The sequence below is a fragment of the Silene latifolia genome, chromosome 2 (genome assembly GCF_048544455.1).
Source record: "Silene latifolia isolate original U9 population chromosome 2, ASM4854445v1, whole genome shotgun sequence".
In the NCBI taxonomy this organism is placed as follows: domain Eukaryota; kingdom Viridiplantae; phylum Streptophyta; class Magnoliopsida; order Caryophyllales; family Caryophyllaceae; genus Silene; species Silene latifolia.
In genome coordinates this window covers 77739110-77751843 of record NC_133527.1, presented here as the reverse complement: position 1 = coordinate 77751843, position 12734 = coordinate 77739110, and the positions used below count along the sequence as shown (strand labels likewise).

The window sequence follows — 12734 nt, the reverse complement described above, 5'->3', positions numbered from 1 at the left end:
CGTCCCTCTTTAGTATCCTATCTCTAGAATGACTCTCGTACTCCATGGATAAGGTCGTCCATTATCCAAAGTTTCTGAGTAAGAGGTGAATGTAATACCCGTAAATTTATATAAAGTTAATCATCATTTTATATTTTGTAAAAAAAAAAATAAAAAAAAATAAAAACTAATTGTCACGGTTTAGGCTGAGTTGGGTGAAGCCCAATATAACCCATAATATATATACAAAAACAGGACACCATCATCTTTCATAACATTAAACAAAAAAAAAAGGAAATCAGGCAGAGAGACGATACAGCAGCGACGAACTCGACGAAGGGACTTGGGGGTTCGTTGATCACATTTTTAGACGATTTCTTAGCTTATTTTCAGCCTAATTCGTAAGTAAGACTATCCTATCATCATTAATTTGATTATTAGCTTATTATTGTAGCGTATAGTTCGAATTACGAAAACCTAGAAATCAAATTTGGGGGTTTTGGTATAATTGTATTAAGACAGATTTAATTGTTGTATAATTGTTATAATTTGTCTAGGCTTGTATAAATTGGTATAAAAGACCGTCTTATGTAGCGACCTTAGCTGTGGCTCAGGCCGTGACCAAGGCTTCTACCATAGTGGGTGTGGGGTTGTGGGGCTGTCCGGAAGCCGTTTATGGCTGTTAGTTGTCCCTGTTTCTGCTGTCGTCTTGGGAAGTCGGGTATGGCTGCTAGTTCTGACCATTTTCTGGTGGGGTAGGGTGACTGTCTTGTGGGTTATAGGATGTCGGTGGAGAATTGCTGGTTATTGTGGAATGACAGGTTGTGTGCATTGTAGTGGCATAGCGTGCATATTATAGTCGAGTAGATAGCCAGTCGATCGACCAAATAACCAAGTAGAGGCTGTCCGTCGACCAAAATCATGGGACTGGTTCTATTTTAGTTGTCATGATTATTAAATTTTTAAATACTAGTTTATTTAGCTAGTTAGTAATTATATGTTATTTATTTTATTTAGGTAACGACTTTGTTGAGGAGGCCTTTTATCATTGTTGCTGAGCTCGGGATTTGCTAAAGGTAGGCTAGCTACTCAACGTTTATATGCGGGGTCTTCATATGTGCTTTGTGTGTATTGAATTGTAAATTGTTGGCCTGATTGTCGAATTGTGTTAACTGTGCATTCGACAGTCCTTGATAGCATGTGTAGCCGTGTGTTTTATGGGAGTGTTGTGGGTTCCAGTTATTGTTGAGCTTATTTGGCTTGTGTATATCATATAAGATACCATTTTATTCTGCTTTGTCATGAATTAGCCTATCATATTGTTTTAAATGAAACTTGGCATTGTGGAGATCTTCTTGTTGGCATCTAGTTTGTTATGAGTTTAACATATTGGCAATTTGTATTATTTGGCGTGTGAGTATGTACTCGTCTAATGAATTATCCTTTTGGGAACTTATGAACATATAATATTGTGTGACACTCGTACGAGTTAGATTGTGAATTGAATAGGCCAGGCATGGGGATGTTGAAGAGCCGTGGACCTTGGTTTGGATAGGACAGGCAGGGCATGGTGCTAGGAGTTAACCCTGGACCTGGCGTGGCTAGTCCACATGGTGTGGTTGAGCTTGGGCCGAGAGCCTCGGCAACAGACTACTTGTGACATATTATTGAGACCGTGATGTTGTGACTTCGTATTCATTTCGTTGCTTATTTTATATTATTCGCATGTCGTCCTTTTATTTTATTATGGTCCTTTGATTATTGATTTGTGTGTTCATTGTTGTCTTTAAATTGTGTATTTCCGTCATGGAAATAGATTTAAAAGCAGGTATAGCTGATGGTTGTTGCTTGGCTGGGACGTGTGAGCTGGGACTCGATTCATCACTTTTATTTATCATTAGTAGCTGGATTTTACTTTTTAGTTATCGCTTAAATTTGTCAGTTGTAATTAAATTTATTTAGTACATTTATTGGTGGCTTTTAGCCGTGGAAATTGTAAGTCCAATGTGGACATTTATTTTATCACTTAGTACTTATTTTTGCTAAAGTACCTTTGACTCGGTTGTTTCTTATACTATTTGCCTCAGGTAACTGAGATGGTAACACCGTCTTTTATCTGAGATGTCTAGCTTAAGGCTCTTAGATAAGCGGGGGTGTTACAAAGTGGTATCAGAGCGACGGTCCTAGGTCATAAAAAAAATAAATTAAATCAACCTAGGATGTGTCTAAATAAAATGAATACCGAGTAGAAACTATTAGGAGCCCCCTTAGCTCGGGTTAGGGAGACGTCTTTGATTTAGGTTATGGCCCTTCTAGTTTTGAACCGGGCACCTCGGTGAGGATAAGTGAGAGTGGATAGTTAGAGTGGATGCTTTTATGTATTATTTTGTATGCTTGTGTAACTAACGAAAGTTGCAGGTACAATGTGATAAAATTTAGCCTTAATGGCAAAAGGGTAAGTACCCGTAGAGGGCGTAGAACCGTAAGGTTCAAAGAAATTAATTTAAAGTGCCCAATGCCAAGATTCCATAAAATATGCCAAATAAAAGGAGGAAAGCATACTGTATTTGCATTATAACATGTGTGGTGATTAATGTTTTGCTTAATTAACATGTTACTGTGTAAGTGATCGTGTGAATTCTTCTATGTACTGTATTGTGAATATAACATGCGGAATGTGTGCCCCTAAGCCAAGTACTAAGTTTAGTGTATGATAAAGTGAATTTTAGAGTGGATAGAAGCAATTGAGGACTGAAATTTGTGCTCTTAAGAGGACTGATTTCTAGATTATTTATCTCAATTCGGGGTGAAATAAATCCGACTGAGTAGTTTATTGTTGATGTAGGGATTTATTCTTCTCATTTATATTTAAGTCTTCCATTAATAGTAGTATATACATAATATATTAGCTCCAATAAGTAAATGATCATTCCTAATCTCATAAATCTTATTTATTCTTAATAGAATTTCATAATGCCTCCAAAGAAATATGTCCCTACTACAATGTCCCAAGAAGAGATAGACTGACTGATCGCTACAAATGAAGCCCTGACTGCTGTGTTGAAGGCTAAGAGTTCGACCCAAGATCCTGCAAAAATGAGTGCCACTATTGCAAGACACAATCCAACAAAGTATGATGGCATGGGTGAACCATCATTACTAGGAGACTGGTGTAGCGAGTTTGACAACATATTCGAGCTATTGAGTTGTCTGGCGGAGATGCAAATGGATCAAGCTGCATTCTACTTGAAAGGAAAAGCTACGCTGTTATGGACTCGTAGTAAGAAGGCCGTAAGAGAATCTGCTGCTAATAATAATAGTCAATATGTGAAGTGGAAAGGATTTAAGAAGATTCTGCGGGCTACATTTGTTCCCAAACATATCAGAAGCAAGATGAGGGCTGAATTCGATTCTTTCAAGATGACAGATGACATAATAGTAGAAACTTATCATAATCGGTTTATAGAGCTGTCAGAGTATGTAGCAGATCTGAATTTCAATGAAGAGATGCTGGCAATGAGGTTCAAGAAGGGTTTGACTGTGAGCATAAAGAAGAGGCTAGTAGCTGGTGAGCCAACCACTCTGGAAGAGATTTATCGGCGAGCTGCACATGCGGAGAGGATAGCAGATATGATAAAAGAGGAGAAGAAAGTAAAGGGGAAGAAAAGGAAGGCTGAGACGGTTAGTGAAGGAGCAGGTGGGAGTAAGAAGTAGAACCAGTTCCGGGCCTATTTATCTGATGGGGCCGGACAGGGCAGCTATGGAAGTAATAATGGTGGGAGCTACGGCCGTGGGGTTAGTGGAGGCCGCGACCAAGGCTTCATTCCGAAGCCTCAATGGTTTAGCCGTGGGAAGTTTGCCCATGTAAGAGCCGAATGCAGATCCGGAGGAAGAAATAACTACAATAATGGTAATGGAGATGGTGGTTTCAGGACTCCTCAGTCCAGTTATAGAGGCAATTCAGGGTACAATAAGAGAAGTAACTACAACAACAGCAACACATACAACCAGCTCCTCAACCAAGGGAGTAATAATTATGGGAATGGTTCATATTAGAGGCAGAATGTGGGTAATGGCAATCAAGCATGTGGAGTAAAGGCGGGTAATCAGTCAGCAACAACTATTCAAGGTTCGGGTCAGAAGTCAGCTGGGAAATTATTTATGGTTGGGAAGGAAGTAGCTAAGAACGACACTCATATCGTTTCGGGTACATTTTCTGTGAATCTTAAATCTTCTTTAGTATTATTTGATTCGGGAGCAATCCACTCATTTGTGTCTTCTGAGCATGCCAATTACCTAGAATTAAATGACCCAGTTTTTATTAATGATAATGTGGGGATACCTTCGAGAGAGTCTGTAAGGTGTACTAAAATATATAAAGATGTAAAAATTAAGATTGGTGAGGTGATATTTTTGGTAGATCTAATTGAGTTTCCTGTAGGAAGTTTTGAAATAATCCTGGGAATGGATTGGTTGATTAAACAGAGAGCCTTTATAGATTGTTATCAAAGAAAAATATCTTTAAGAGGACCTAAAGGGGCGAGAGTATCTTATAAGGGTTTTGTGATCAAACCAAAGGTGAAATTTATAAATGTTGTGACCCTAAAATCGTATCTGAGGAAGGGATGTCAAATTTATTTGTGTCACGTGAGGGACACAAGAGAGGCTGAACCTAAAAGGGATGAAATCCCAGTTGTGTGTGAATTTTCTGATGTTTTTTCTGAAGAAATTCATGGGTTACCACCTAAGAGGGCGATATACTTTAGCATTGACTTGAAACCGGGGACTGGATCAATTTCAAAAGCACCCTATAGGATGGCACCTAAGGAGATGGAGGAATTAAAAAAGTAGTTAGAAGAATTGCTAAAGAAAGCTTACGTGAGACCGAGTGTTTCACCTTGGGGAGCACCTGTTTTATTTGTAAAGAAGAAAGATGTAAGTCTGAGATTATGCATTGATTATAGGGAGTTGAACAATGTGACCTATAAAAAATAGATACCCTTTACCTCGCATTGATGACCTGTTTGACCACCTGGACCACCTGAGTGGAGCTGGTGTGTTTTCTAAAATTGACCTGAGATCGGGGTACCACCAGTTGAGAGTCAAGGAAGGGGACATTCCTAAGACAACTTTTAGAACTTGGTATGGCCATTATGAATTTGTAGTAATGCCTTTTGGGTTAACTAATGCACCTGCTGTATTTATGGATTTAATGAACCGGGTGTTTAGTGCCTACCTAGACCAGTTTGTGGTTGTTTTCATTGATGACATTCTAGTTTATTCAAAAACTAAAGAGGAGCATGAACAACATTTGAGACTAGTTTTACAGACCTTGAGGGATAATAACTTGTATGCAAAATTGAGTAAGTGTGAGTTTTGGCTAGAGAAAGTAGCATTCCTTGGCCATGTGATTTCGAAAGAGGGAGTGTCAGTAGACCCAATTAAGATTGAGGCAGTGTCTAATTGGGTAGCATGAAAGAATGTGGCTGATATTAAAAGTTTCTTGGGGTTAGCTGGGTATTATAGGAGATTTGTGAAGGATTTCTCAAAGATAGCTAAGCCCTTAACAACCTTGACGAGGAAAGAAAATCGGTTTAGGTGGGATGAGAGTTGTAAGACTGCATTCCAAACCCTTGAGGAGCTCTTGACCACAGCTCCTATCTTAGCCTTACCAGTGGGGAGTGAAAATTTTGAGGTGTATACTGATGCCTCAAAGAATGGGTTGGGGTGTGTCCTTATGCAAGGTAGGAGAGTGATAGTCTATGCTTCGCGTCAGTTGAAATCATATGAAGAGAACTGCCCTACTCATGACCTTGAATTGGGAGCTGTAGTGTTTGCACTCAAATTATGGAGACACTACCTATATGGCGCGACATTCAAGGTGTTTTCAGACCATAAAAGTTTGAAGTATATTTACACCCAGAGAGAGTTAAATATGAGGCAGAGAAGGTGGATAGAGCTGATTAGTGACTATGATATGGAAATTGTGTATCATGAGGGGAAGGCAAAAGTGGTGGCAGATGCACTAAGTAGGAAATCTATTCATCACTTATGCAGTGCTTTGTCCCGTGTGAGCCTGAGAGATGAAATTGAAAAGATGGGTGTTCATGTGATAAGAAAAGGAGAGAGTGTTGGTGATTTGACTATAGAGCCTGAGTTGTATTCTAAGATCTGGGAGAAGCAACAATATGATTCTAGAATGGCGAAATAGTGGGCCCTTGCCGCCAGTGGGGAGACTACACGGTTTGGGTTAGGTGCTGATGGTAGCCTCCGCTTTGAGGGCCGTTGGTGTGTTCCTAAAGATGAAGAATTGAAGAGGAGTATCTTGTCTTAGGTTCATAATACTCTATATTCAGTTCACCCTGGAGGAGATAAATTGTATAAAGACTTGAAGAAAACTTTTTGGTGGCCTGGAATGAAAAGGGAAGTGGCTGAATTTGTAGCTAAGTGTTTGACTTGTCAGAGGGTTAAAGGAGAGCATAAGAGGCCTCAAGGGAAAGTGCAACCCTTGGAGGTACCTGAGTTGAAATGGGAGTGTATATCTATGGATTTTATTGTGGGATTACCTAGGAGTCAAAAGGGGAACAATATGATATGGGTAATAGTAGACCGATTAACTAAGTCTGCTCACTTTATTCCTATGAAAGATACCTGGAGTAAGGCTGAGTTGGCTAAGGCTTATAGGAGGAATGTGGTGGAATTGCATGGGATTCCTAAGGATATCGTGTCAGATAGGGATTCGCGGTTTATATCTAAATTTTGGAAGGAGCTGCAAGAGTCTTTGGGAACATAATTGAAGATGATTACAGCATTTCATTATGCGACAGACGGTCAGACAGAGCGAACAATCTAGACTAGAAGACATGCTTAGTGCATGTATTCTGGAGTTTGGAGGGTCTTGGGAGGAGAGGCTGAATTTGATCGAATTCTCTTATAATAATAGCTATCATGCCAGTATCGGCATGGCTCCTTTTAAGGCCTTGTATGGTAGGAAGTGTAGAAGTCCAATTTGCTGGGATGATAGTGCTGAGAGGATGGTGGTGGGACATGAAATGGTCCACGAGATGATTGAGCAAGTTCAGATAATTAGAAAGAAGAGGAAAGCTGCACAAGATCGTCAGAAAAGCTATGCAGATTTGAAAAGATCGAGGTTGAGTTCAATGTTGGTGATAAAGTGTTGCTTAAAGTGTCACCAATGATGGGAGTCATGAGATTCTGGATAGAGTTGGGGAGATAGCATACCGTCTTGCACTACCTCCAGCTTTAGCAAGAGTCCATAATGTGTTCCACTTGTCACAGCTCAAAAAATATGTAAGTGACCCGTCACATGTGCTGGAAATTCAGAATATTGAATTGGACGATCAGCTTACTTATGAAGAAATTCCTAAAGAGATATTGGACACTAAAGTTCGCAAGACCAGGAATAGTCTAGTGTCTTTAGTGAAGGTGCTATGGTCTAATCATGAAATGGAGGAAGCTACCTGGGCGATAGAAGCCTCCATGCGCGAGAAATATCCTCATCTCTTCCATTAGGTATGTATATGGTTATGGGGACGTAACCTTCTTTTTAAGAGGGTGGAATGTAAAACACCGTTAATTCAATAATTTACATTTTTTTTTGGCAGGTTGTGTTGTGATAGCTTTGGGTGAACTTCGGGACGAAGTTCATTTTAAGGGTGAAAGACTGTAATACCCGTAAATTTTTATAAAGTTAATCATCATTTTATATTTTGTAAAAAAAAAAAAAAAAAAAAAAAATTGTCACGGTTTAGGCTGAGTTGGGTGAAGCCCAATATAACCCATCATATATATACAAAAATAGGACACCATCATCTTTCATAACATTAAAAAAAAAAAAAAAAAAAGAAATCAGGCAGAGAGACGATACAGCAGCGACGAACTCGACGAAGGGACTTGGGGGTTCGTTGATCATATTTTTAGATGATTTCTTAGCTTATTTTCAGCCTAATTCGTAAGTAAGACTATTCTATCATCATTAATTTGATTATTAGCTTATTATTGTAGTGTATAGTTCGAATTATGAAAACCTAGAAATCAAATTTGGGGGTTTTGGTATAATTGTATTAAGACGGATTTAGTTGTTGTATAATTGTTCTAATTTGTCTAGGCTTGTATAAATTGGTATAAAAGACCGTCTTATGTAGCGACCTTAGCTATGGCTCAGGCCGTGACCAAGGCTTCTACCATAGTGGGTGTGGGGCTGTCTGGCTGTCCGGAACCCGTTTATGGCTGTTAGTTGTGGCTGTTTCTGCTACCGTCTTGGGAAGCCGGGTATGGCTGCTAATTCTGACCGTTTTCTGGTGGGGTAGGGTGACTGTATTGTGGGTTGCAGGATGTTGGTGGAGAATTGCTGGTTATTGTGGAATGACAGGTTGTGTGCGTTGTAGTGGCATAGTGTGTGTTTTATAGCTGAGTAGATAGCCGGTCGATCGACCAAATAACCAAGTAGAGGCTGTCCGTCGACCAAAATCATGGGGCTGTTTCTATTTTAGTTGTCATGATTATTAAATTTTTAAATACTAGTTTATTTAGCTAGCTAGTAATTATATGTTATTTATTTTATTTAGGTAACGACATTGTTGAGGAGGCTTTTTAGCTTTGTTGCTGAGGTCGGGATTTGCTAAAGGTAGGCTAGCTACTCAACGTTTATATGCGGGGTCTTCATATGTGCTTTGTATGAATTGAATTGTAAACTGTTGGCCTGATTGTCGAATTGTGTTAACTGTGCATTTGACAGTCCTTGATAGCATGTGTAGCCGTGTGTTTTATGGGAGTGTTGTAGGTTACAGTTATTGTTGAGCTTATTTGGCTTGTGTATATCATATAAGATACCATTTTATTCTGCTTTGACATGAATTAGCCTATCACATTGGTTTAAATGGAACTTGGCATTGTGGAGATCTTCTTGTTGGCATCTAGTTTGTTATGAGTTACCATATTGGCAGTTTGTATTATTTGGCGTGTGAGTATGTACTCGTCTAATGAATTATCCTTTTGGGAACATATGAACATATAATATTGTGTGACACTTGTACGAGTTGGATTGTGAATTGGATAGGCCAGGCACGGGAATGTTGAAGAGCCGTGGACCTTGGTTTGGATAGGACAGGCAGGGCATGGTGCAAGGAGTTAGCCCTGGACCTGGCGTGGCTAGTCCACATGGTGTGGTTGAGCTTGGGCCAAGAGCCTCGGCAACAGACTACTTGTGACATATTATTGAGACCGTGACGTTGTGAATTCGTATTCATTTCGTTGTTTATTTTATATTATTCGCATGTCGTCCTTTTATTTTCTTATGGTTCTTAGATTGTTGACTTGTGTGTTCATTGTTGTCTTTAAATTGCCTATTTCCGTCATGGAAATAGATTTATAAGCAGGTATAGCTGATGGTTGTTGCTTGGCAGTCATCACTTTTATTTATCATTAGTAGTTGGACTTTACTTATTAGTTATCGCTTAAATTTGTCAGTTGTAATTAAATTTATTTAGTACTTCATTTATTGGTGGCTTTTAGCCGTGGGAATTGTAAGTCCAATGTGGACATTTATTTTATCACTTAGTACTTATTTTTGTTAAAGTACCTTTGACTCGGTTGTTTCTTATACTATTTTCCTCAGGTAACTGAGATGGTAACACCGTCTTTTATCTGAGATGTCTAGCTTAAGGCTCTTAGATAAGAGGGGGTGTTACAGTGAAGGTACGTATTCGGAAGCCCTTTAATCAGACACCCAATCCCACCCGCGGTAGCGGCCTCTACTGATCGATCTTGGTTGGTTGAATGCAAAAGTTGATAAAACAGTTTAAATGCATGAATGCGCATCCATTGGTTTAAACCTAACATGTGAGAGCTTTCTATGTCGGTTGATTTAATCCAAGTATCAAGTATAAGATGTCAAGTTGGATTTAATGTTGATTTGCATGCAAGACGAAAATTAAACATCCATTTACCAAATTAGGTTCATGATGCATAACGTGATCCATTTGTCTTAGTAGGGCATTTTACAAATACGGTGTTTGAATGAGCAAGTTAGTCATCTGATCCGTCCTGTATTCGAGTTAACAGAAGTCGGGATCGTCCTAGACTAGTGCTGGAAAGGGAATAGACCCTGCATCAGGCAACCAGAAGAGGCGCGAGCCTGTTGGCGATGCAAGAGGGTCTCCCCTGTTTTGAAAAATAGAAAAAGGAGTGGCCTGTTTAGGCGCGGGTCAGTCAACGATGGAAGACGTGTTCAGACCATTGAAAAACATTAATAAAATGTGTTGAAAAATGGTTATTTGAACTCGTTTTGTTTTGAAAAGGCCGTTTAGACCGCTTTGTATTGATTTGAGGAACGAGACTTGAATAATTGTCATTGTTTTGACAATATTCGCTGTCGGGTTCGACTTTGCAAGCTTGACATGAATAGTTTTGAAAATGATTATGAACTTATTATTTTAAGTTCATTTGTTTATAATTAGTCAACATTCATCATCGTACTCGGATTAAAATCCGACATGGTATGTGGAACCAAGGATGGCTTTGTGTTGGTGACTAATACATTTGTTTTGTAAATGCAAAGAAATAATGAAAGGCTTTAAAATACCTTCCAAAATGTGAAGAAATGAAATAAAAGGCTTTAAAATACCTTTTAAATGTAATTAACCAAATATTATTACCAAAACACGGATTAAACCGTCATGGTATGAGGAACCAAGGGTGAAAAATGTTTTATGGTTAAAATTTGCAAAAAAAATGGTTTGAAAATATTTGAAATGGTAAAACCCGATTACAAATATGAAAATAAAGGAGATGAAGAGACCAAACACGGTTTGGACTTAAGGCTGGGCAGGGTCCTTTAGGCGCGAGCCTATCTGCTACGTAAGTAGCCTCTGCCTCAACCAAAAGTCCGGTTTTGGCTAATTCTTCCCATGTTTTGGACCATGTTATGCATGTTTTAGCATGTTATAGTAATAAAACAAAATGAAAGCATGATAAAAGAAGATTTTTACACCCTCATACTTACATGCTAGGCTTATGGCGAGAAATCGATGTAAGTGTATCAACTCGTTTGGTCGGAAAACCTCGGATTAAAACCGTTTTGGTAAGTAAAAAGAGTGTTTGTTAAGTTTAGTGATGGTGTAGTGGTCGAGATGGTCGGTCAAGTGATTTAATGCATGATGACGGTACCAAACAATGTGTAAGGCTTATGTTTACGATCGGTAGGTCGTAAACACGTGTCGGATTGTGACTTAGGAAGTCGAGTCTAGAATTTTAAGGGAGAAAAGAGGGGGCGGACGCTCGCGTAACCTTCAAATGGTGGCATTTGAGGGGTATTTATAGGAAAATGAGTGTTTGTGGGAGTTTTGAGCGATATGGCCACCTGGGCTGCTCAAAGAGGCGCAAGCCAGTATACATGCAACAAAAATTTTCGTGCCAAACAAATTTTTACACAAAAATTACGATTTTATAAATTCATCATATAACTCGATAAAATGGTCGAAAATCGACATGTATGCAACGACTGAGCTCTGATACCACTTGAAAGTCCTAGACCCCTAATTAGACTATCTAATTAGTAACTAAATTACATGTTAATTTAGTTTATGCATGATCTAGTTACATGCATGAGATTATAATGACATAAATATGAGTAAAAGTAAGAATTTTCCTTACATTGATTAAAAGTTGTCCTTGAGCTAAATATGAATAGAATATCCTCCTTCTTCCTAGTACTCATAGTAGAGCACCTCCTATGGTGGCACCCAAGACTATACCCCCAAAATACTACTAGCATTAAAATGTAGTTAATTACTAGAAGTATCCCTTAATTATACTATTGTTATTACTACATTAGTAATAGAGATGTATATTATTATTTGTGGATTTATTTGAAAATTTGATGATCAACAATTGATCAAATTAGATAAAGAAAATAAATAATAAATTGTTCTTTTCATTCTACACTTCACGGTCAAAATAAGCTATTTTGAGATATTTTTGGGCCAAAAATTCATCAATGCAAAAGGTGCTCTAAGTGTGTATATATGGGCATATAAAATAATAACGGAAAATGCACGCGGTGCCCTTGAACTTTGATGTTTTGTCAGAAATACCCAATTTTTTTATCCGGAAATCTTTAAGAGGCTATAACTCGTGCTTACAAGCTCAGAAAGTAACGATTTTTTTTTTTTCAAATTGATTATCTTTCGAGACCTACGACTTGAAAAAAAAATTGTCGTGTTTGGAATTCGTGACCAAGAGATATGGTCACTCAAAGTTTGTACGGTAAAAAAAACTTGACGTACAAAAACTCCTAGCCACGTGATCCAAATACGACAATTTTTTTTTTTCAAATCGTAGTTCTCGGAAAGATGATCGATTTGAAAAAAAAATTATCACTTTCTGAATTCGTAGACACGAGCTATAGCCGCTTAAAGTTTTCCGGAACAAAAAATTGGGTATTTCGGGCAAAATTCGAAACTTCAAGGGCACCGCGTGCATTTTCCCAAATAATAAATCAATGGAGACAATTTGTAGTGGAAAAATACTAATCACATGTGTGTCATACGCACATATACAAATCGCTCCATATGGAATTCTTGGGTCTTATTTTGACTTTTGCCAATTGTCCCACAAATGCTTATAAGTCCTATATTTAATTATCTTATATAATTAAATGTTAATTTGATTATTTAACACTTAAATAATACAAATTAGTTAATAATGTACACTCAACTCTTAAGTGACATTTTACC

General features: G+C 38.2%; 1 protein-coding gene across 2 annotated transcripts; it reads left to right on the top strand.

The window, feature by feature from the left end:
• Positions 1 to 250: 250 nt before the first annotated feature.
• LOC141642816 (uncharacterized) lies at positions 251 to 9536 on the top strand. Of its 2 annotated transcripts, XR_012543454.1 has the most exons (4): positions 251 to 380; positions 997 to 1055; positions 2944 to 4186; positions 8568 to 9536. XR_012543454.1 is itself a non-coding variant. In XM_074451759.1 (3 exons), the coding sequence occupies exon 3, from the start codon at positions 3076 to 3078 to the stop codon at positions 3691 to 3693; it is 618 nt and encodes a 205-aa protein (XP_074307860.1). In that variant the 5' UTR covers positions 251 to 380; positions 997 to 1055; positions 2944 to 3075; the 3' UTR covers positions 3694 to 9536. The 2 variants fall into 2 exon arrangements, 1 of the variants encoding a protein (XP_074307860.1); XM_074451759.1 differs by having other exon boundaries at positions 2944 to 9536.
• Positions 9537 to 12734: the final 3198 nt, after the last annotated feature.